At 24.2% G+C, this 24,256-nt stretch overlaps 4 protein-coding genes across 6 annotated transcripts in view; 2 read left to right on the top strand and 2 right to left on the bottom strand.

Moving 5' to 3' along the window:
* LOC102675690 (G-protein coupled receptor Mth2-like) overlaps positions 1-4,438 on the top strand; it is an 11,661-nt gene extending 7,223 nt beyond the window's left edge. For both annotated transcript variants that reach the window (XM_031510397.1, XM_006615435.2), the window contains exons 2-5: positions 128-206; positions 2,585-2,769; positions 2,901-3,066; positions 4,011-4,438. In XM_031510397.1, coding sequence (XP_031366257.1) covers positions 128-206; positions 2,585-2,769; positions 2,901-3,066; positions 4,011-4,353 — 773 coding nt within the window. In that variant the 3' untranslated portion in view covers positions 4,354-4,438. The remainder of the gene's footprint in view (positions 1-127; positions 207-2,584; positions 2,770-2,900; positions 3,067-4,010) is intronic.
* Positions 4,439-4,862: 424 nt separating this feature from the next.
* On the bottom strand, positions 4,863-17,074 carry LOC102676420 (pre-mRNA-processing-splicing factor 8). Of its 2 annotated transcripts, XM_006615441.2 has the most exons (30): positions 16,908-17,074; positions 15,875-16,122; positions 15,439-15,607; positions 15,120-15,284; positions 14,706-14,921; positions 14,065-14,403; positions 13,698-13,803; positions 13,086-13,614; positions 12,780-13,006; positions 12,291-12,617; positions 11,991-12,197; positions 11,617-11,907; positions 11,167-11,547; positions 10,842-11,080; positions 10,540-10,686; positions 9,872-10,436; positions 9,444-9,770; positions 9,188-9,357; positions 8,912-9,059; positions 8,496-8,785; positions 8,191-8,382; positions 7,679-7,873; positions 7,427-7,598; positions 7,047-7,334; positions 6,753-6,946; positions 6,278-6,659; positions 5,961-6,164; positions 5,714-5,838; positions 5,453-5,607; positions 5,226-5,380 (listed from the first exon to the last, which is right to left on the bottom strand). In XM_006615441.2, exons 2-30 carry the CDS (start codon positions 16,092-16,094, stop codon positions 5,226-5,228), a joined length of 7,125 nt encoding a protein of 2,374 aa, XP_006615504.1. In that variant the 5' UTR covers positions 16,095-16,122; positions 16,908-17,074. The 2 variants fall into 2 exon arrangements, with proteins under 2 accessions (XP_031366255.1, XP_006615504.1); XM_031510395.1 differs by lacking the exon at positions 16,908-17,074 and having other exon boundaries at positions 4,863-5,380; positions 15,875-16,094.
* LOC102676184 (ribosomal protein S6 kinase beta-1-like) lies at positions 16,962-20,608 on the top strand. Its single transcript, XM_006615439.2, has 14 exons — positions 16,962-16,978; positions 17,691-17,944; positions 18,018-18,058; positions 18,296-18,470; positions 18,530-18,613; positions 18,691-18,824; positions 18,972-19,034; positions 19,103-19,231; positions 19,352-19,442; positions 19,530-19,646; positions 19,776-19,907; positions 19,972-20,079; positions 20,200-20,369; positions 20,500-20,608. Exons 2-14 carry the CDS (start codon positions 17,858-17,860, stop codon positions 20,570-20,572), a joined length of 1,404 nt encoding a protein of 467 aa, XP_006615502.1. The 5' UTR covers positions 16,962-16,978; positions 17,691-17,857; the 3' UTR covers positions 20,573-20,608.
* A 3,201-nt stretch (positions 20,609-23,809) lies between these two features.
* LOC102670846 (corepressor interacting with RBPJ 1) overlaps positions 23,810-24,256 on the bottom strand; it is a 2,033-nt gene continuing 1,586 nt past the window's right edge. The window contains exon 7 of the mRNA XM_031510382.1: positions 23,810-24,256. This exon is cut by the window's right edge and continues 3 nt beyond it. Within this exon, the coding sequence (XP_031366242.1) occupies positions 23,810-24,256 (447 nt within the window).

The raw sequence follows: 24,256 nt of genomic DNA on the forward strand, positions 1-24,256 counted from the left end.
TATTATTATATATTATATTTTATTATTATTACATATTATATATTATATATTTATATTATATTATATGAAATTTTTATGTACTACTATATTTAAATTATCATTGATCATTTATTGAATTCTGTTTCAGCATTCATCATTCATTTTTCTTTTTTGGCTAGTTTCTTCTGGTTGAACGTTATGTGCTTCGATATTTGGTGGACATTTGGGTAAGTTAATTTTTTTCGTTTGCTATTTAATTCCATCATTTATGTATATCTTAATTCATAACTGTTTTTTCTACATTTCATTTTAATTTAATTTCTTAATTAATCCCGTTGTGTTAAATTCAAATATAATTCGAACTAACAGTGTATTTACAATGCTTTCGAATTAAAAGCTTATTATAATCGATGATATATGCATCATGGAACGTACAGAAATTATCTTCTTAATATCTTTCCAGCTATAGCAATTCGATAGTTTACGATCATCAAGGGAAATTGATAGCGACATGCGTGAATTAATATCCGGTTCATGACGGCATGTGTATACTTTGTAAACATTCTTAAATTAAGTTCGATCGGTCCACGAAGTAGACTTAGGGCTTCTTTCTCAAGTACTTTCATTCCATGAACATCCAACATGTTATTAACATCACAAGTTTATTTAACTTCACGACAATAATGTGTCTTTTATTCCTTTCAATCGATCCAATCTTGCCTTCCACTATATACAAATAATTTTTCTCGGAATTCTCTCAATAAGAGATTAAAATTTTTAATCGAATAAACGTGTCTATTTCTGTCGTCCATTTATCTAAGTATGATTGAAATAATATATATTATCATAACAATATAAATTATCAGGAACATACTTTTATGTATTATATATATATATAAAACATACATATGTATTTTTATTTAATAGAAATTATTATATGAAAAGATAAATGCAAATATTGCGTAGAAAAGCGATTGCGTCTCAAAAATCAAAAGTAACATGATATTTCTTTCTTTATTGAATTCTTATAAAAGTATTTGAGAGATCTACTTATATACATATATGTATGTATTTGTAAAGCGCCAGGTGTACAGCAAACAAATCGTGACGTATGTTCTAAACAAATCTCGAATACTCGAAAACTGAGAATCGGTCTTTTGGTTCTGACGCCGACGCCACATCGACGCCACACGGACGCTATACCGACGCCATATCGACGCCACATCGATATTACGCTATACATTCGATACTATACATACATACTGATGTCGATAGTTTTCATGCTTCGATAATTTTTGAAAAAAATAAAAAAAATTAATAAAATCATGATAAATAAATGTTGATATTTGGAAATAATAAGTTTAATCGATTAATTATAATATAAAAATGCTTCGAAAAATTTTAAATCATTGGTTCACAAGTAATGATATTTTGATATTTCAATTTTCTTTTCTGCCAAAAAAATTATCTGAATAGCATGTAGCAATCGTGTTAAATCGTTTTTTTTTTTTTAATTTTAAATTATTTGATCATTACAAATTCATTGTCAAGTTTTTTTTTAATGTCGTTTATAGTATATAACTTGTAATCATTAAAATAACGAGTTATCGGTCATTACCAAGTATTTCTTTTATTACATATGTGAAGCATATAAGTATATAGGTGTGACGAATGTAATTAAGGGTGTGACTATAGTATCCTTGAATTATACAACATACATATACATTTATGTATAGATAAGTATCAATTAGGAATAATCTTCTTATCTAATTTAGAGGATGGTATATAGACTTTTCTTGAATATCTATTATTTATTCGTAATTTCTATTAATAAAATACTTTTCAAGTTTACGCATCATTTCTTCAATTTTATAAATTGTACTTTTCCGTTTTCTAGTTTTCACTTTAACTTAATTTTTTTTTTGTTCATAAATTGAATATTTCAAGGAATAAGTTCAAAATATTACTATATATTCAAATAAAGCACGAATAAATAGAATAATTAAATTTAGAATCTTAATATTTTGTTTAAAAATAAAAAAAGAAATCGTATTTTTATTTCTTCTTGTGCAAACGATATATATACTTTTATTAATGATTCTTACTGATCGTTTGAAACTATAAATCTTACTTTTATAAGATGTAACGGCAGGAAATATAGAACACGTCATCTAAAACCACAAGCTCATATCGTATAAAACAGGGCTTCCCAAACTTTTATGAGACCCACTTTATATTTTCGTTTACACGCTATATTTTTAAAAAAAAGTGATGTTCTAATAAAAAAAAATATCATTTTAACACTTTTAAATTTTTTCGAACAGATTTAATTAATATGTAAATTTATTAATCAAATATATAATAAATACATAAAATGAGTTTGTTTAATATTTAACATTTGTTTATTTAATATTTGATGCAATGGAACTATATTTTGAAGTATAATATACATATTATATATTGTGATTAACAAAAAAAAAATAATCGAAATCTTATGCTAATTATTTTTTATTTTACTTTTTAAGTTTCATTTTTCATGTATTTTTCCATTTCTACTTTTTTTTTTTAATTCTATTTTATTTACTAAAGAATTTCTTATTTTCAGAGGCTTTCGATCCTTACATGGCAGTGTGAAACAAAGAGAGCGTAAAAAATTTTTAATATATTCGATTTACGCTTGGGGTTGCGCAGCGATTCTCACCGGAATTTGCGCTATTATGGATTTTCTGCCTAAAATTCCAAATTATTTAATCAAACCAGACTTTGGAAAAATGAATTGTTGGTTCACAAGTAAGTTTTCACGAATTAGAATAACGAGTTTTCTTGGGCAAATAAGAATTTTTAAAATTAATCAAGATTTGATTAAAATTTCATAATATCGTATATAAGTATATTTTTAATTTTGATAAATGTTTGTATAGGAGATGAAGCAAAGGCAATATATTTTTACGGTCCTATGGGTATCACTGTTCTTTGTAATATATGTCTTTTTATTTCTACGGCATTAAAAATACGGCAACATGGAAAAGATACGGCCCAACATCTTAGAAGTATGGACAGTAGACGCCATGATGACAATAAACAATGGTTCGTTCTTTTTTTGTTTATAATATTTTTAATTATATATCTACTGTACTGTTATCACATAGTATATATAAAATATCGATCATTCAAAAATATATACAAAATAATTGATTAAATGCTAAGATTTCGTTTTCTTCCATTTATTTACATCAATATGCTTTTACATTATTGCTCTTATTTCATACTTATGACGGTAAAAATATTTTCAGAGCTTTTTTTAGAACTTGTACAATAAGGATTTTCCCATGGTTTGATTTGTTTTTGTAATGACGAAAGCGGGTCGCTCTCGCGTAACAAAACATACATCCGTCTGAAGAGGATCTCGTGATTGCATGTTTCGTCTTTATCATTGATCTTAGCATTTATATACTATATATATATATATTTTTTTTTAACGGAATATTTAAAGAGATAAAATCAAAATTTCAATATTTTTTCAATAATATTTTTAATATAACTTCATATTTTTTTCAATATAATTTTATAGTAGTATGAAATAGAAAATTTTAAATTAAAATATTTATAATTATTATATATTTATATTTTTTTAATGTTCTATTATTCTATAAAAAAATATCTCCAGATAAAATTATATTTAAAATTGAAAAAATGTTGAAATCTTTGGAAATTGAAAAAAAAAAGATTTTTCATCGATAAAAAATATACCATATATTCCATGTAAGTTATGCATCATAATTTTTGTAATAAGATGAATTTGTAATATAAATATATATATTTTCATAATTGATTATTTATCATATATAATACGTATCATGGAATATTTATTAAGTCAAATTCATTTTTCTGATTTTTATTTTATTATTTTTCTGATATATAAAATTGTTCATATATGCATACATTTATATACATATATGTATATATATATATTATAAAACTATTTTAATCTTTCATTTAATTAAATGTGAAATTTAATTTGCTTTATCCAGGTTTAATCTATATTTGAAACTGTTCATTGTGATGGGTATAAATTGGTCAATGGAAATAATATCATGGCTTTGTAACAATACACCAACATATCTTTGGTACCTTACTGATTTTACGAATACTTTGCAAGGTGTAATTATTTTTATAATTTTCGTTTGGAAAGATAAAGTTAAAAGACTACTGTTAAGAAGATTTGGTTGCCATGGAAGTAATGTTTTTTCAAGAAATTCAACTCGTAGTGGTTGTCGTACTTGTACATCGACAACTTCCGCTCCATCATTTCAGGAAAAGATCGTCACATATTCGAATGAATCTTTTTGTGACAAAACAATCGTCGATAATTAATAATTAGCTTTAATCATTTCTGTATCGTGATTTATTATATATCATTTATACAACTTTATAAAAATAACAAATGAAAAAAAGAAAATTTTGATTGAAGTATATTAGCTTTTGACAAATCTATATTCAATTTATATTCGACACTTCATCAAAATATCGATTAATAATGAATTAAAGATCAAATATTGAGTGTGAATTTTCTTGAAGAATTTCTAGTCATCGTTATGCTGCCTTTCTAATATTCATTTTTGCTACTACATAATCGTTTATATGTAAATTTGAAACATTTAATTTTTATTTTGTGATAAAATAATGATTTTTAGAAATTATTAAGTTTAATGTCAATATATTATTAAAATAATAATGTATAAATAAATTAAATCTATTTTATCATAGTTATTTCTCTTTCTCTTATAATTTAAATTTTAATATAATATAATAATAATTTTATTCATTATTTTATTACAAAGTTTGTAAATTTTATTTTATAAAATAAGAAAATGACAAAAATATTTATATCAAAATGTATATTATTCTTTATCTTTATCAAATCAAATATGCAAAAATTTTGTACATTTTTTTTACATATACATTTAATTAAACACATATTATATATATATTTTATTCTAAAACGATATTGAAATACAAAGTAATTAAAATTTGAAGTAATATTAAAATAAATCTATTCATTAAACATTATATATTAGGGATCCAAAATTTTGTTATTATAATGTACTAATTATTTATTATTTATTTAAAATTATTATATTTTAGTTGTATATAAACACATAAATATCATTGTTATAGAGAGAATGAATACGATATTGATAATATCGAGTTTCTATTCTCATTTAATTCTTTTTTTTATCATTTGTTTATGCGAATACATCTTCTCTATCAGCTCCAACTCCTTCTCCATCCTCTAAACTGGAAAAATTCAAAAAATGGGCAGGTCTGTGAATTTCATGATAAAATTCTTTCGGATTTGCCAGTTGCAATTCATATTTCATGTTTGGATCATGTCTCACACCTGTAACCGCCAGGAAAAAAATAATAATTATATTATTTCGGTTTTAGCTAAGAAACAAAAATCAAATCTTACCCATAAAATTATAATTCCAAGATCCTTGACTTGGGACCATAAAGAAACCAAGGAAACGATCAGATAATAACATTTGTACTTTTTCATAATGACTCGGTAAATAACCTTTAGGATTATTTCCCTTATCGGTATTTTGCTTTCCCCATTCAAAGCCGCTACAATAAATACAATAAATACAAAATTTAATAATAACAAAAAAATAAATGTTTAATAATGACGATAAATAACAAATTTCATCAAAAAAAAAAATCAAATACAAACCTAGGTGTTAATTTGTATGCCGTAAGAGAACAAGATCCTGGCGTAAAACTACAAGTAATAACAATAGTTTTTTCTCCATCCCAAATCGGATTTTCTGCCATTATTCGAGCATGAGTAGATATATCCTAGTCAAATATAAATTAATATAAAATAATATAATATAAAATACACAATAAATTAAATAATAATTATAAATAAAAATATATTAATAAATATGTATTCAACAATATATGTTGATAATATAAACCTGCGGCGATAATTGTGGCAGCTCATTAGGTTGAGTATGAATCCAACCGAGAGGTTCCATTTCCTTAAGATATTGATGATTTGGAAGTGTGTTAGGTAAATGGACTGTTTGATGAGTACCCCATTGTGGAGCCATAACTATACATCGTATTTCTTTAACTTGTGGATTATCTGGTGGACTAATTCCATATAAATACCCTGCTATCTACACAAATAACAATAATAATAACAACATAATAATAATATATTTAATTTCTTTTTAGTGAAAATAAGAAAAATAAATTTATTTTTATAAAATCAAGTATATAAAAGGCATACCTGTGCTCGTAAATCTGAAATGGTGACGAATTTTTTAAGAACATTCTTTGGCAAAATATATGTGTAACCAGTTTCCTTAATGTCATCGGATGATACATATATATGATTAGTTCGAAGATGCAAATTGGTAGCAGAAATTGCTCTTACTCGCCATTCAGTTTTTGAACTAAATGTTTGTGTTTCATAATTGGAAGTTGTCGCCGTGATAATTTCGTCTCCATGTTTGTTTACTGTCCTTGTAGTTGTTGCTGTAAGCTGCGATTGTTCTTTTGTTTGTTTTTCTATTTCAGCAATTTGTTGACGTTGTGCAGAGGGTGCACTAATTTCCATACCCAAAATGATATCTCGAATTTCTGATTGAGTCAATGATGCAACATTCACACTAAGAATAATACAATTTCATAATAAACAATTTCATATTAGGTGGATATTTATATAAATATAAATAAATAAAAAAATATTAAAAAATACATACTTGTTTTTTTTACCATAATCAGCCAAAATAAGATCTTTCAATTGTACTTCGACTTTAATCCATTCATCATCTGTCAAAGAAGGCCATATATGATGTGGTTCTGTTATAGTTGTTTTATCAGGTTTTAGAACAACTTTTGTTCTTTCAGTATTGACATGTAATGCACGAAGAATTAGAATCAAACGTGAGAATGCCTATATATAAGAAAAAGAATAAAGATAAATATATTTAAAAAAATATAATTAAAATATTAAAAAAAAAAGAAAATTAATAAAAAAAATTATAAATTATTACCGTATACGATGAAATAGTTTTCAACCAATCATCATATAAATTGAATAATACCATTTGAGGTTCTGTTGCTTTTAATATCAAGTCACCAAACTTTTCAACTTTCAAACAAGCTTGGAATGGTAATTGAAGTTCTGATCCCTTGATAACAATATTAGGAAAATCTAGTAAATGCACTTCTAAAGGATCCAACATTCCTTTTCTTGTTACTATAATTTGCTTCGGTTGTTCTTCGACTGGTAAAGATCGAATAAGAGCAGCTACTTCTTCAGCAGTTTTCCATTTTGCCAACTATGATAATATAATATTAATTATAGAATAAAAACTTTTCAATTATATTCATTATTTAGTTTTTTATAATTGTAATAAATGTAATATCTTACCTGACCTAAACGTTTTTGACCAGCCCAAACGGAAGTATGAATAATCTTTAAAAACAATTGACCAGTCCGAGGATTGAAAATAAAGATTGCTCCATTTATAGGTTTTGTAGTTAAATTACCCTCAAATGTTTTATGAATTGTAACACGATATACATTAGTATCATCAACAAACCTAATAAATCAAATAAAAAAAAATGGTCGATATAACAATTATATATTCTTCATAAAAATAAATGTAAGAAAAAAAAATACCAAATAATTTGATTCGAAAAAAGTTCTCCATAATTTTGTGAAGATAGATATGGTTCTGTAGGTTCTGATGAATAAAGTTGTAATGCTTTCCGAATGCGTTCTCGTAATACATATAAAGCAGGATTAGCTTTCATTATTTTTGCCATTGCTTGTTGTATAAGAGGCTTACACCCCGGGAACCAGTTACCATAAGCACTATAAACAAAAATGCAAATAAATAAATCATGAAATATTTTTACATTATCTGCTAATGATTATTTTTATATATACCGATCAAAAAAATCATCTTTTGCGTTTTTGATCTGACATATTTAAATATATATCTTGTTTAACATTCAATATATTGAGATAAAGAAAATTTCATTTTTATTTTTAAATCAGAGGAAATAAATATTTGATATAATCGAACAGTATATCAAGGATTACATCTTGATAATTTAATTTTTAATTCCAATATAATTTTAAAATTGCAATTAAATTGAATAAAAATATTTAAATATTAAAACATATACCTATGTAAATTATAAGCTAAATCTATAGCTATTAATAATCCTGTTGGTGATGGATAAATAGACATATTATCTGTTGTATAATCTAAGAATTTAGCTCTAGCATATCGTTCGATATCATGAGAATCATAATCTCCCCATCTAAGTTGCACGTCTATCCAATATTTTTGTGTAGTTGTATTATCCATAAGATCTCTGTTCAAAAAATGACATAATAATAATATATTAATAACATAATAATAATATTAATAACAAAATATATTCTCTATAAATATATAAATGAAAATAAAAGAAAAAGAAATAATTACTTTGAATCGGCAAGTAACGATGGTCTAGATACGTTCCACTTATATGCAGAGAAAAGCAAAATATCAGCACAAGAAGAGTTCATCTTGTATGATTTTCTAGGATGAATGGTCTCTTTTTGAACAGTCTCGATTTCTAGAGCATCTAATTCTTGATCAAAAACTTGACAAAGATCCATCACAATCGATTCATGTACTTTTTGCCACAAGTGTGCACGAAATATTTGAATTAATGAAATCTTTAATGTTGGAATTTTACCATGCATGAATATTCCTGTTAAATCCAATTGAACCTAACAAAAAATAGACAATAAATAAAATTTATATATAGTAAATAAAAATTTCATTTCATCAGAAATCATTGACATCAAAAATATATATTTTTTAATAATTATAATAAATTAATATATAAATATTACCTGAAAACCAACATAAACATTTGCTCTATTAATAGTTGGTGACCACCATAGAGTGAATCGACGATTTGGAATTTGATTTAAGCCAGATCTTTGTGCATTAGTTAATTTCTTATATTTCATAGATTCTTCAAATCCAGATGCTTTCTCCCTGTATAAAAAAAATAATAAACGATAGATCAGCATTTTGATTCTTACATTAATAAATTTTATGATTAAATTTTATTTAAATTTAAAAAATCTAAAAATGGAATTGGAAAAAAATCAAAAAAGAATTACCAGAAAAGACCTTCCCAGGTTGGAAAGTATGTTCCTTTAAAAAGAGTATGTTCTAAAATACCTTCTACACCACCGAGGGCTTGTATCATATCTGTTCGATAATTATTTAAATTCCACAATTTACCATCATGACGTTGATGAGTCCACCAAAATGGATTTTGTTTCAATACCTAAAATCACATAAATAAAAAATAATACTTCTTATATAAAATATAAATGAAAATAAATTCAATAATAAAATGCAATAAGATAATACCTGATATTGTTTAAATTCTGTACGTATTCTCCAACCTTTGTCATAGGCAAGGGTGTGTCTATCTTTCTGGAATAAAGTATTTATTCTAGGAATACCACGATCCCAACTATCTTCAAGATCTTCCAAAGTAAGCCTACGATTTTGAGCATTAGCTTCTTGTCGTTTTAATGCATATTCTGCCCATACTCGTTGAGAATCTATGAACTCTGATTCCCAAGGTTGAATATATCGATATAAGTTTGGAATTAACTGATCTTCATCGTGACTCATGCCCGAACGAAAATGAGTAATACCAACATCAGTTTGCTTTGACCATCTTAAATCTGACTGTAACATTTTTTGCAATTATATTTGTATTTTTTTTTTTTTTTAAATATTGAGATATTATAGTAATATTTCTGAAAATAGTTTTTAATTTTTTAGCCTACCTGAGGTATAAGTACATGTCCCATTGATAGCATTCCAAGTCCACCTAATTCTTTCGGTGTGTAAAATACTACTGGTGGAAATCGCGAAGGCATTTTTGAATTAAGACCAATTTTAATACGTGTTTGAATTTTATTTTCGCATTTTACTAACAAATCTAAGAGTTCTTGTGTATTCACTACAGCTTCACGAAAATAAGTCATAAGTCCAATTAAAGCTGTATTCCATTTATTAACAATTTTTGTGAAAGTTGTAGATCCAGAAGCCATAAGAATTTGTCTAACTCTATTATGAAATCGTTGTAGACTTTCATCATCAACTCTCAAGAAACACTGAGCAGTTCTTTCTTTCGTAATTTCATTTTGTAAATTCCACACACCATCTCTATGTGTAAATTCTTCATGAGTAGTTCTACATTTTGGCAAAATTCTGCATTCGAATCCACTCATATTGAATAACAAATTGGGATTATCTTTACTATATACACTAACAAAACTATTTTCCCACTGTATCGTAGTTGTAGAACGAGGTAACCGATTTTTAATATCCCAAAATACAGCACGACCTCTGTAAGATAAAAAAAAGAAAATTTTAAAGTTTATAAAATAATTAAATAAAAATAATAACAAAGAAGAACTAATGATTATTACTATAACTATTATTTACTTACAAATTAACATCATGTTTCATAAGACGCATTCGTGCATCTCGAGGCCAACATTTTTTATTATTGTAACCAACAATATTTTCATTATTAGGATCTGGATGTTCTGTCAAATATCTTTGAATTAGATCTCTCGCTTCATCAGCAGAAAATCTGTTAATATAAAATAGAAAATTATTAATTAATATAAATTAGAAATTTATAAATATCAATTTATAACTCAATAATTTAATTAAAATGCAAAGTATATATGTATATATGTATGAACAATATAATCTTTTAAAAAAATTATAAATTTTTAATTTTACCTTAAAAACAAATGTATTCTATCAACGTATCTGCAATATAATCTAATAGGATGTGCTGTTTCTGATGCTACATCTTGGAAAGTCAAAAAATCATTTGGCATTTGAGGAGGACCAGCCATTTCACTGGCTCTTTGCAATCCAAGAACCAGCAAATCTAATACTAGACCATAATATTGTGCTATAAATGATGCAAATTGCAGACCTCTAATTATCCCATAACTGTTTGTATGATTCATGTCCTAAATAATCATATATCTTATATTTTTTATTATTTATTTAATACAAAACAATTGATACATGCAAATTAACAAAATAAGCAACATACCTTATAATTTATAACAACATTATTCTTTGCAGTCATATAATCGGCTATATTATGATCAACAATTAATCGAAGAAGCCTGTTTAATAATGTCAAATCGATTTTTTCATATAATTTTTCAAACTTTGATTCCAATAACACATTACATTCCCCTTCGCTAACATCCCAAACATCTTGTAGATTATTAATACCTTGACACCATTTATATACCAATAAAGGGGGTGGTTCTGTATCTGAAGGTTTAACCCATGGTGGGAACAATCTTCGTTTATCTGCTTCATACCATAAATATTGATCCAAATAAGCATCTGTAATTTTTTCAAGAGGCTCGACATCGTATACAGGAATCAGATGACTATAAAGATCCATAAATTCAATTCCCACCTATAAAAAAAATATATGAAAATATCATAAAAATAAACAGTGTAAAAATTGTAGAAGGGCTCTTTGAACCTCTTTGAACGCTCTTTGTGTTAGAAGATGACGTTTAATTCTAGACAACGCTTCGTGTGGATTATCATATGCTTGTTCTATTAAACCAAGTTCTTCGCGTTGACTTTGATTCAATCTTGACTTAACACTATATGCTTCTTTTAAGCGTTCCAAAGCTAATATTAAAAGTTTAGTATCATGTTTATAAGACAATGGTGGAAAAGGTATAGGAGCAAATCTTCTTGATTCTAACCAATGTACAGTAGTAGTATATATAGCTACTGCTTCTTCAGGAGAAATATAAGGACCATCCTGTATGCAAAGATATCAAAAGTTAAAAAATTAATGATTGTTGATTTTAAAAATTATTTATTTTTAATTTATTTTCATTGTACCTTCAAATAATTATGTTGTCGTTCTTGCTCGGCTTTAAGATAGAGTCGCGTAAGACGACCCAAATTTTTTTTGCACACAGTTTTATCTACAGTTGCTCCACGTCTAATACGTTCTCGATTATAATGTGCAGTATTGGTCCACCAATCTGCTTTCATTTTAACATAACGAAGAATCATATTTTCGATAGGTATTGGTAATCCAGGAACCTAGAGAAAGTGTTGGTCAAAAAACTAATACAAACGGAAAATTTATATTATTAATAAGTAAAAAAATTAAAAATTAAATTATAATAAATAAACCTTCCACGGAATATTAGCCTTCCAACACCTCCATGCTTCACTAAGATGTTGAAGTATTGTACGAGCTTTATTCTGTTTAATTCCTTCTGGCATCATATCTACAATATCGTGCATTACTGATGCTCTTAATTCAAGATCGAAATGCGATTCTACTCTTTGTTTTGTTACAGTTTTTGCAACTCCTTTTGAATGACGACCTTCGAATTGCCTGGATAACAAATTTCCTAACCATCTTTCTAATAATGGTGTAATTCCTCTCATAAAAAAAAGCCATACTCTCCAGCCTGGTGCCCAAAATCCACAACCAGGACCTTTTCCAACAGGGCCCTATCCATTTATATATCCATCATAAAAATAATTATAATATTTATAATTAACATAATAATTTATTATAATATTTAAATGATATTAATAACATATGATGATAGTAATGTAATATAATGATAGTAATAATATTAAATAATATTAATAACAACCGTGTATTCTTACCGTATTAAAACGATAATAAATTAAATGTTTTAAATCTTTACACATTCTAATTTGTCGCATTAACTTATATTTATATCGATACATTCCAGTTAATTGACCAACATGCGCAAAAATATATTGCAATCCATCGGCAAGTTGAAATGCATCAACATTATTCAAACGATATTGTACATGAGAATCTATGATCAATTTCGTTAAACGTAGAATCTCACGACATAAATGAAAAGCTGAAAAAATAAAATTTTCTTAATAATTTTATACCATTACTAATAAAATGAATATAGTATATATTTTTTTAGCACCTACCATTTCCAAATCTAGATTTCTTTCTTTCTTTCGTCGTGAGAGTTTTAACCGGTTTCAAATTAAAATTATAATCCAAATGAAGATAATTTAAATTTTTTCTATGAATGAGTAAATTCAACATATTATATCCCTGTCTACAGACTTGTAGACCAGCTTCAACCCAATCTATTGTAGTAGTTTGAAAAAATTTAGTTGACTTGAAAGATCGAAACAAGTAACGTTTCTTTTGTGGTTTAGGATGTCTGTGTTTTAATGCATTCAACACAAAGTATTTCAATAGTTTTTGATAACTAACTCGAACTTTAACGGGTTGTCCTGGTGGACAATGTTCTCTATACCAAGATTTCACTAAAGGAATATCAATGGCTCGTCTTGTTCTGCCGGAACGAGTATTAAATGGTCTTGGTGCCCATAATAAAGCTATTCCATTCGCTGTATTATCAGTATATAACGGCGTTTCTTGAAGAAAAGGTTGTACTTCTTCAGGAAGCACAAAATCCTCATCATCCTCAATTTGTGGTTCCACTGTCTAAAAAATATATAAAATTTATGCATTTTAAAAGTATAATAGCTTATATCAATTATTCTAATTCAATATATTTAAATACATACCTTTAGTGAATTTCTATGAGAAATAGGATTAATTAAAGGATCAAAATAAAACGCAGGTAAATCAGGATCTTCGGTTTTTATATAGACAACATTTGGAGCATGGTACCTGTAAATATAATTTAAAAATTTCATTATTGTAATTCTATTAATTTCATTCTAAATTATATTAAAAAATTATACATAAGCATTCATTAAATATTGTAGGTGATTTCAGCAGTTGCCTTTTATACTGTACAAAGGATACGAATAACAATCACCCTTTATTACTTTACCACACTGCTAGTAAGACTTTAATAAGCTAACAATAAATGAATCTTAAAACTCGTGTGGGAATATTTATTTTATTGAACAATTTTATATTACTCACCAAGATAAATGCACAAAATGTGGCATATTATTATATAAGTAAGGAAATGCAATACGATATTCTGTTCTTATAGGCTGTCTAATAATAATTTTATTGATATCGTTAAATTCATTCCAATCTTCATCGGCTGCATTTGAATCCTTCACTAATGGTTCAAATTTTGGACCACCCGGTATAGCCATATTTAATGCTTTTGCAGTAAAAAATGATTTTGGATCAAAAAGATAAAAGAAATTTTGATCAACTAAATCCGTTAATAATTGATTAGCCAAACGATATAAAGTCGCCATCTGTGGTAAAGTCAAATTCCACCTTCGATAAGTAGATCCATTTACATGCCTGTAATATCATTAATAATTAATTTATATAATTTTGGTAAATAATGTTAACATTATAAAATATAAATTATCAATTCAGTATAGCGTTTTATCTAGCTAATAGTAACTTGTAGTACTCATCTCGAATAAGACTGTCAAATTACTATAGCCATCAACTCACATATTAGTTGATTTCAGGACCCCTACGCGATTCATCATAATATAAAAAATATATATATTTTCAAATTTTATCATTTTAAATGATTAATATAAATAAATGAAATAAAAAATATTCTTAATTCTTAAAATTCAATCAATATTTACTTTGTACCAACAAGTGGTTTATGTTCATAAAACCATGATGCAACGGATTCATCTTCTTCTGAATCCAATTCAATTTGAATAGCTTCCAAGGGTTCTACATCCAAAACATTATCCGCATAATCCAATGGAGGTTCTTCATCATCAAATGGTGGAAATCTCATTCTTTTAAAATGTCTACGATCCCGTTTCTCTCTTCGCATCATAATCCACATTGTACTATATAATAAAAAATAATAATAAAAAAAAATAAACAAATGAAATGTAGATATTATATATATTATATACAAAGTATTTTTAAAATCATATTATGATTCTTTTTTGAATATATTATGACTTCAGAATATATTTATGAATATATTTATTTATTATTATTAAATAATGGAATAAATAAAATTTTATTCTTTTATAACTTACCCCCATTGTGCAATATATACAGGTTCTATAACCCAAGGAATTTCATTTACAAATGTAATTGCACCTGTAATATGATAAAGAACCTTTACATCTCGAATTTGTTCCCAGGGCATTGGCATATTTTCTAGAAGTTTCATAACTGCATGAGGCATATATTTTAATGCTCTAAAATAAAATCAAGAAATTATTTTTTTATAAAAACATTAATATTAATTTATTAATATTATTTATTAATATTATTTATTAAATATTACTACACATTATATTTATACATTAATATACTAATAATATTTAATTTTTGATACACATATTTACTAACCCCAAATAAACTCGTTTGTCATGTCTATATTTGCGACTACTCATGTCTCCATGATCTCTAATAATTTTTCTTATATGTTCAGGAGGCATATCTTCTTTTTGAGCATCCACAAAACCAAACTTCCTTTTTTCGGCAAATCTTTTTGACTGAAGCTGTTGCCATTTTTGAGCTAAAATTATATAAATATTTCAAATAATATTAATATAAATAATAATAAATTTTATACATACATACAATTATATACATTAATATATATATAATGATATTATATATATATAATGTATATATAAATCTTTAAATTTTAACTAAAAAACTCTATCATAACTAAAAAATCTTTAAATTAATAACAATTTCAAATTTTTATTACACAATCATCATATTAACTTATATTTAATCTTCCTTTCAAAAGTTTAGAAAATATTAATTTTTTAAATACCTTTTTCTTGAAGTTTATCTTCTGATAAAACTTCTGGTTGTTTAGGCATTTGTGGTAATGGTGGTCCTGCTATTGCTTGCATATGAGCATGATGTGCAGCTTGTGCATGTGCGGCAGCTTGAGCATGAGCTTGAGCTGCAGCTAACTGAGCATGAGCTTGTTGTTGAGCCATCATAGTGGCCCAAGGATTAGGACCCAATAAATATGGTGGAATTGACATTTTTTCAAATTAAATAAGTAGAATAAAACTATAATAAAACATTATATCATATTTTAATATTTATAACTTTTATATAAATTTAATATAAAATATTATGCATATATTAAAATAATGAAGGATTATTTAAATATATATATATATATATATATATAATTATGAATTTAAATAAAAGTATTCATCGATTAATTAAATTTATACTTTTCTTATCTTTTTTATTTTAATTTAATAAATATATATTCATATAAATATTCATATAAAATATTACTTAAATAAACATTTCTATTATCAAATATATATTTCAATAATGTATCACATAACCTATAAACTATAAATTATTTAAATGAATGTTTCTATTGATGGATATATTAAAAAAAATATTTTTAATAATATATCATAACTAAAGTATAACTATATGAATTTACATTATATTTATAGATATTGTTATAATTGTTGATAGTTTCGTTAAAATTTTACAATATTATATTTTATAAAATTTTACATGTTTCATTGAAACAAGTATGTCTTTATTATTTCAATTTACTTACAATTGTTAATTAGTTTAAATAATTAATTAGTTTGAATAATCGACAAAAATGTGAAATATTTCAGTCATATAATATGAATAATAGCAAATAGCAAATGCATACAAAGATTGATTGTAATCAACTCAATATAATATCGTAAATAGATATCATTATATTGTACAAAACATTAAATAATTAAAATTTTAATTATTTTTTTCTTTTCTATTTGATATAATTACATAAAATTTAATAAAATTTTATTTGAAATATCTATAAATTGTAAACTTACGTTATTTTTTATATGATATCAAGCATGTCAAGTATATGTGTAAAAGTGACGCTATTGTTGCTCTAAATTATGTAAGTATTTAGATGCTCCTCTCTGCAACCTAACCATAATTTAATATCCAAGAGAGAATAATTCAATGTTTTTGTATTCTCTAATTTTGATCATATCGTAGATGGCGTAATCATTTTCTTTTCCATTTTTTATGCATTTTAAAATATATTAAAACATTGTAATATATTTTATATATATTTATAATTGTATATTTAAAAACTAAACAATTTATCTTGCAAATTTATTGCAAGATATAAATTAAATATAAATTTTTTATTTGATCTTAATACTTCTTTTTTCTAATTTGATCTTAATAAAATTTTAGAATTTTAAATTGGATTGAAGACTGATTTATAAAGATTATATTAGAATATAGTTTATCATTAAGAAAACTATTTGTAACTTTATACAAAGTAGAGTCAACTTATTTCACATTTATCAAATTAATAAGAAATGTGTATTTCTTGTTTCTATTTTCAAATAGAATAAAACTTTTAAATGTTTCTATATATTTATTATATATTTTATGCTAGATTAGAGTTGGCATTCACGTTGGAACATAGTTTGTGTCTGGAGTACTTGAATCGTTTCATGTTTCTTTTTCAAAATTTCTGATATTCCTTTTTAATTATTTTGTCATAAGATAAGAAAGTGAAAAAAGGAACAAAATAGTAAATAATCTTCGTAATATTACACATACTTTTATATAGATTTTGTAATTTACGTTTATAGGTAATTTAATCTATCACAAAATCAGTGTGGAACACGCAAATAAAGGGAAGTATAATATACTACCGCATTTACGCACATACGTAGATATCTATGTTATTCGAACATATTAAGATCAATTAAAGTTATTGACGAAAAAAACTTTTAAATGTGATTACGTTGTAAGAAGAATGGCTGGAGTATTTGACATAGAATTACATGACGGAGACTCTATAAATCAAGACGAGTCGGATGATGATATCGTTGAAAATAGAGAAGTTTGTGTTTTGTTAAATTTTATTAATTTTAAATTATTGTAACAGGTTTATAATATGTTTCATTTTTTTTTAGGAAGAATATAATCGTACTACAAATATAAATACAATATTAGAGTAAGTAGAATAAATTTTTCAAAATGCATAATATTATCTATTGAATATTGTTAAAAATATATTATTATATTATAATTATATATATAATATATATAAATAAATATAAATATTAATAATAATAAAAATATTTAATTGTTACATATTTACATATTTATATATTTATATATATATGTGTGTTTGATTATTGTCTTTTTATCTTTTTTTTAAAGGAAAACTAAAAAATTTTATTTTTTATAGATCTGATAATTTAGAAAGAGTACAGTTATCAGAACAAAATGTCAATGCAGGACAAGAGAAAACTGGTCCGCAAGATTTTGAATTATGTAAAATCCTTGGAGAAGGTGGATATGGAAAAGTTTTTCAAGTAAAAAAAGTAACTGGAAAAGATAAAGGCAGTATTTTTGCAATGAAGGTAAATATTTCTATTTATATATGTATGTAAAAAGCTTTATAGTTTTTTTATTTGCATAGGTATTACGTAAAGCATCTATCATAAGAAATCAAAAGGACACAGCTCATACAAAAGCAGAAAGGAATATTTTAGAAGCAGTAAAAGTAAATAAATTTCTTTATAAGATATTTATTTATTTATTTAGCTATTTATAAAATCCTTATTTATCTTTTTTTTTCAGCATCCATTTATTGTAAATTTAATGTATGCATTTCAAACTGGTGGTAAATTATATTTAATTTTGGAATATCTATGTGGAGGAGAACTCTTCACATATTTAGATAGAGAAGGCATTTTCTTAGAAGATACTGCTTGGTAAATTAATTTGTCAATTTATTTTATTAATTTAAATGATGATAAATGATAATTTATTTATATTATATTATATTTTATATAAATTTTATATATATTAATAATTTAAGTATAACTAAATTATTATATCTTTGTATTTTATATTTATAGTTTTTATTTATCTGAGATTATACTCGCATTGCAACATCTTCATAATCAGGGTATTATATACAGGTATTTTTAATCATTAATATTATTTATAATTTTATTATAGCATATAACTGGATTGATTATTTTTATAGGGATTTAAAGCCAGAAAATATTTTATTAGATGGCGAAGGTCATGTTAAATTAACAGATTTTGGTCTTTGTAAAGAACATATAGAAGAAGGTACAGTAACACATACATTTTGTGGAACCATAGAGTATATGTAAGTAAAATATTCTTATTATATTAATAAAAATCTTATTGTTAAATTAATTAAAAATAAATTATGAACTTAAATAATTTGGCTAAAAATGTATATATTATAACTATTATTATCATTTAGGGCACCAGAAATTTTAACAAGAAGTGGACATGGGAAAGCAGTTGATTGGTGGAGTTTAGGTGCTCTAATGTTTGATATGCTTACTGGAATGGTATGTAAAATAAATACTGCAAAATATTTTTAAAATATAAAATTAAATCAAATAACATGATTATACATACATATACTATTCCTATAGCCACCATTTACAGGAGATGATAGAAGAAAAACAATCGAGAAGATTTTACGCGGAAAGTTAAATCTTCCGTTATATTTAACACCAGATGCAAGAGACTTAATACGAAAATTATTAAAAGTATCTTTTCATTTTCTTTTTATAAAATAATAATTTTGTTTAGTTATTGCATAATTATTTTATATTAAATATAATAATTATTGTATATTTGATAATACTTAATATGTGTGTTTTACATATTAATTACAGAGACAAGTATCACAAAGATTGGGATCTGGACCCGAAGATGCTGAACAGATTATGAATCATAATTTTTTTGAACATATTAATTGGCAAGATGTAATATCGCGAAAATTAGAGCCTCCTTTTAAACCATCATTAGTAAGTATTAATTTAACTAAAACGCATTGCGATAATAAATACATAAATTTTTTAATATTTATAGAAAAGTGCCGATGATACATCGCAATTTGATGAACAATTCACAGCAACTGTACCAGTTGATTCACCAGTTGAAAGTACTTTAAGTGAATCTGCTAATATGATTTTTCAAGTAAGTTACAAATAGATAATAAAAATATATTCGAATTAATTTTTAAAATAAAATTATTAAAATTAATGTAATAATTATTATTTGATTCAATATTAAAATAATATAACAAAATATTTGTAGGGTTTTACATATGTAGCACCTAGTGTTTTGGAGGAAATGTGTGCGCAACCAAGGATCGTAAATGCTAGAAGTCCACGCAAAGGTTTCTTAAGTACAGGAAGTCTTCACAGTTTGTCATCAAGATCACCTGATGGCCACATTCGTACAACATCTCATTTTCACCAACATAGGTATTTTTAAATTTAATATTTCATTTATTATTTCGAAAAGCACAAGTATTTTATACATAAATTCAATCATAATTATTAATTATCAAAAATATGTGCTTCTATACTTGAAAAATTATTTTTTAATTTCTAGGCATCACGTTGTAGGCTCAAATAATATGGAAGATACCGAAATGGCGGATATAGGTCCGCTTTTTAATTTTTAAATATAGCATAATAAATTTAAATAATCAAATTAATAATAGAATCATTTATAACGAATAGAAGAAAATGTTGGATCTTCCATTTTAGATTCAGCAAAAAATTTGTAAAATTATGTCCCATAATATTTGTTCTTCGTTCCGACGAAAATAGTTTAACTATTTAATTATCGAATTTAATGCGGTTTGAATTTAGACATAAACAATTCTAAACTTTAAAAGAAGTTACGCTTATAGAGCAGCGGTGCTACTCTACAAATCATATGTAGGCCTGTAATTGCTCTAATATGACTGATAATTATTTGCAATGTAAAAAAGTAATATTATATGCGCTTTTGTTGTGTAAATATGTGCAGATTTCGATAAGTACAATTTCTTTAAAAAAAAATTCTATATCATTAAAAATCTGAAAAGTATTTTTGATGACATATCTCATCGACTAATTTATATACATATATATATATATATATATGTGTGTGTGTGTGTATATATAAGATGTTAGTATTGTAGAATATCTTTTGAGGATCAATTTTAACCAAAACAAATACAAAAATTGATATAATAATAAAATTTCAAAATTTTATAATTTATTTATCATAAACAGTAGAATGATTAATTATTATAAATAATTTAAATTTGTATTAAATATAACGAAATGTAGAGTGAAGCAGTTGTAGAAATATTGTATCCTTTTCCCGTCTCACTTCATCTAATGCAAACTTAAATTATTATAATTATAACTTAATAAATAAGCCAACATTTTTGTATATCTATTTTTGTGTTTGTTTTTGTTTCTAAAACTTACTTTTCAAAGATATTCCACAAATATGTTAATATAACACCTTCTATATACATATACAAGTTTATTGTTAGCATATAAGATGAAATTAAAAAATTCATTCAGTATATATATATTAAGAGATTCTAAAAAAAATAAAAAGAAAAAGAATCTATAATTTCTTTGAAATAAATTGCTCGTAAAAATATGTAAATCATATACTGTTCAATAAATTAAATAAATTCAAAAGAAATATTTGAAAAAATATACATTCCAAAATCATTCAAGTTTCTCAAATGATAAATATATTTAATTTATATAGATTATGCTGATTAAGATAGAACATTGAATATAATTAAATTTAAAGTTTTTTTGTTTTGCTATTAAAAAAAATTAATTTGTTTAAATAATATTATTATTAAAATATGTTATGAAAGAGAGGGAGAAGCTTAAAAAAAAAAAGAAACAGCAGTATATAAAATTATATTAGCTTTGTCATATAATATCAGAGAAGAATTACAAATATATTTATGTAAATATGGCTCGGTGAATCAAATAATATTTCACAATAAGAAAAAATTAGAATTCATGCTATATAATATCTTGTTTTTAAGATTAAAATTTTAAAAGTATATTTTAAAAACGGAATTAATTAATATATTTAAATTTTTTGATTAAGATTTATATGTTTCATCTTATATGTTTCCTCAAATTTGTATTCGTTCATTAAAATATGTATATGTTTTTACACATGAACAAATTTATGTCTTTCACTGATATTTTATTTATGTCTTTCACTATATATAATATAATAATATGCTTAAGTTATATCTATAATATTTTTATAGATAATAATAAGTCATTGTTTTTTATTTACTATTAATTCAATTTTATTTTTTACATGTAATCGTTGTGAAAATGACAATTATACAACAAAAATTTTAACTGCCCAAGTGTTCACAGCTAATAGCTGGATAGTATTAAATTTTCCATAGAAAAACTTATACATGCTCACCTATACACGTATGTGTAGCAATATGTATGTAAAATTCTTGTTAATAGTTAATATGTTATAAAAGTAAAATGTTGAGAGTGAGAAATTAATATCTTGTAAGATAAATATACAAAGATATGAAAATGCTCTCTTCCTTCTTTAAACTTTAAAAGATTATTCTAATGGTTTCATATATTTCCATAACAAATTTACTATATAAAGAAGTAAATGAAGCATTTTCAAATATTCATATATATATCCAATGATATATATTATTAAATTTAATTTAGAAATTATTACATTGTTTTGGTATCTGTAATTAGAAAGACATATCGAAAAACTTAGCAATTAATTTTACATAAATATTAGTACATAATATTATTACAAATTCATATAGATAATGTTTTAAAATTCATTCTTGTATATATAATGTTTTAACAGAAGTCCTGTTTATATAATATGTATTTATTAAGCAGTTACAGATTTTTGAAAATGTTTTTCAAAACCGAAATTCTGTAAATACTTAATAATATTAATGTTATATATTGATAATAAAAGATCGAATATAGCTACTTATAGATGAAATAATAACAAGTTTAAAATAATATTTGTATAAAAAATTTCTTTAGATAATCTTATTCCATATAGAATATTAACAAAAATTTAACTTTCATCATATATATTTGAAATTCATTAAATATTTAGATAAATTTATATAAATATTTAATTTATATAATATTTATATATATTTATCATTTATTGTACTTTCTATTGCATAATATTATGAAAGATATACAAGTCAGTTATATAAATTGTTTCAAGTCAAACAAGTTATCAACTAGAAAAACTAAAAAAAAAATTAAATCTTAGAAAATTTTTTGAAATTTTATAATTATAATATGATATATGAAATATTTAAAATACAAGGATAAATTTTCAATATTAAATTTTGAACTTTCTCAAATGAATCTCAAATTTTGTTCAGATAAGATATGGACAACGAATTAGTAGCTATAATTCCCTTTTAATTTTTGATGTAACTGATTTAATTTTTATACTAAAAACTACTGAAATTTTATCATAATATCGTTTTTTTTTAGATTCAATATCGTTTCTTTTTCTAGATTTTTATGATTTCAAATATCATTAAAATTTTATTTTTTAATTATTGTGTTGATGGAGTAAATTGCTAAGAAAACAGTTATTATAATCCGAGAAATTCGTTATCCTCGATATGAAACATAAAAATAAATATAAGATATTATTACATGTAATTTTATATAATTTTTTGAAAATCATGTGAAAATTATCATTGTTTACATGATTTTTTTATGTATATATACATTATATTTTACCCGTTTTGTTCTTTATGATTTATATCATTTATTATGTTTAATAATTCATATATGTTTATTAATTATATTCAATTCAGAATTTATATTAGTATATATTTTTAATATGAAAAGATATTTTAATATCGTTTTATTTTTTTTCTATTTTGATTTTCATTAGTTTCTTTTCCAATAAATTTTACAAGCTCTCTTTTTCTATGATTATTAAATTCTTTATGTTTACTTTCTTTCATATCATTCTCATAAGATTTTTTATGCTTGGATTTCTTTTCATGTTTAAATCTATTTCTTTTCTTCCTACTGTCTGTTTTATTTTTTTCCTTCTTTTCTTGATAATTCATAGAATCTCCATTTGAAATAGAATTTTTTTTTTCTTTTTTTTGTTCCTTTCTAAATCTTTTTGTACCACAGCTATTTATGATGCTACTACTAGTATTAGTACTTTGAGTACTACTACTATTACTACTATTACTACTACTACTAGTACTACTACTACTACTACCACTACTACTACTACTACTACTACTACTATTACTACTACTACTACTATTACTACTACTACTACT

This window comes from Apis dorsata, unplaced genomic scaffold (assembly GCF_000469605.1).
Source record: "Apis dorsata unplaced genomic scaffold, Apis dorsata 1.3 scaffold_223, whole genome shotgun sequence".
Taxonomy (NCBI): Eukaryota; Metazoa; Arthropoda; class Insecta; order Hymenoptera; family Apidae; genus Apis; species Apis dorsata.

What these genes read in the sequence shown, in the direction of transcription:
- LOC102676420 (XM_031510395.1), bottom strand. Translation starts at nt 16,094, where the DNA reads ATGTCAATTCCACCATATTTATTGGGTCCTAATCCTTGGGCCACTATG. An exon ending in GACATGTACTTATACCTCAG is followed by an intron (nt 9,771 to 9,871) that starts GTAGGCTAAAAA and finishes AAAATGTTACAG; the next exon opens with TCAGATTTAAGATGGTCAAA. An exon ending in TTAGCTTATAATTTACATAG is followed by an intron (nt 7,874 to 8,190) that starts GTATATGTTTTA and finishes TTTTGTTTATAG; the next exon opens with TGCTTATGGTAACTGGTTCC.
- LOC102676184 (XM_006615439.2), top strand. Translation starts at nt 17,858, where the DNA reads ATGGCTGGAGTATTTGACATAGAATTACATGACGGAGACTCTATAAAT. An exon ending in ATATCGTTGAAAATAGAGAA is followed by an intron (nt 17,945 to 18,017) that starts GTTTGTGTTTTG and finishes ATTTTTTTTTAG; the next exon opens with GAAGAATATAATCGTACTAC. An exon ending in AATATAAATACAATATTAGA is followed by an intron (nt 18,059 to 18,295) that starts GTAAGTAGAATA and finishes TATTTTTTATAG; the next exon opens with ATCTGATAATTTAGAAAGAG.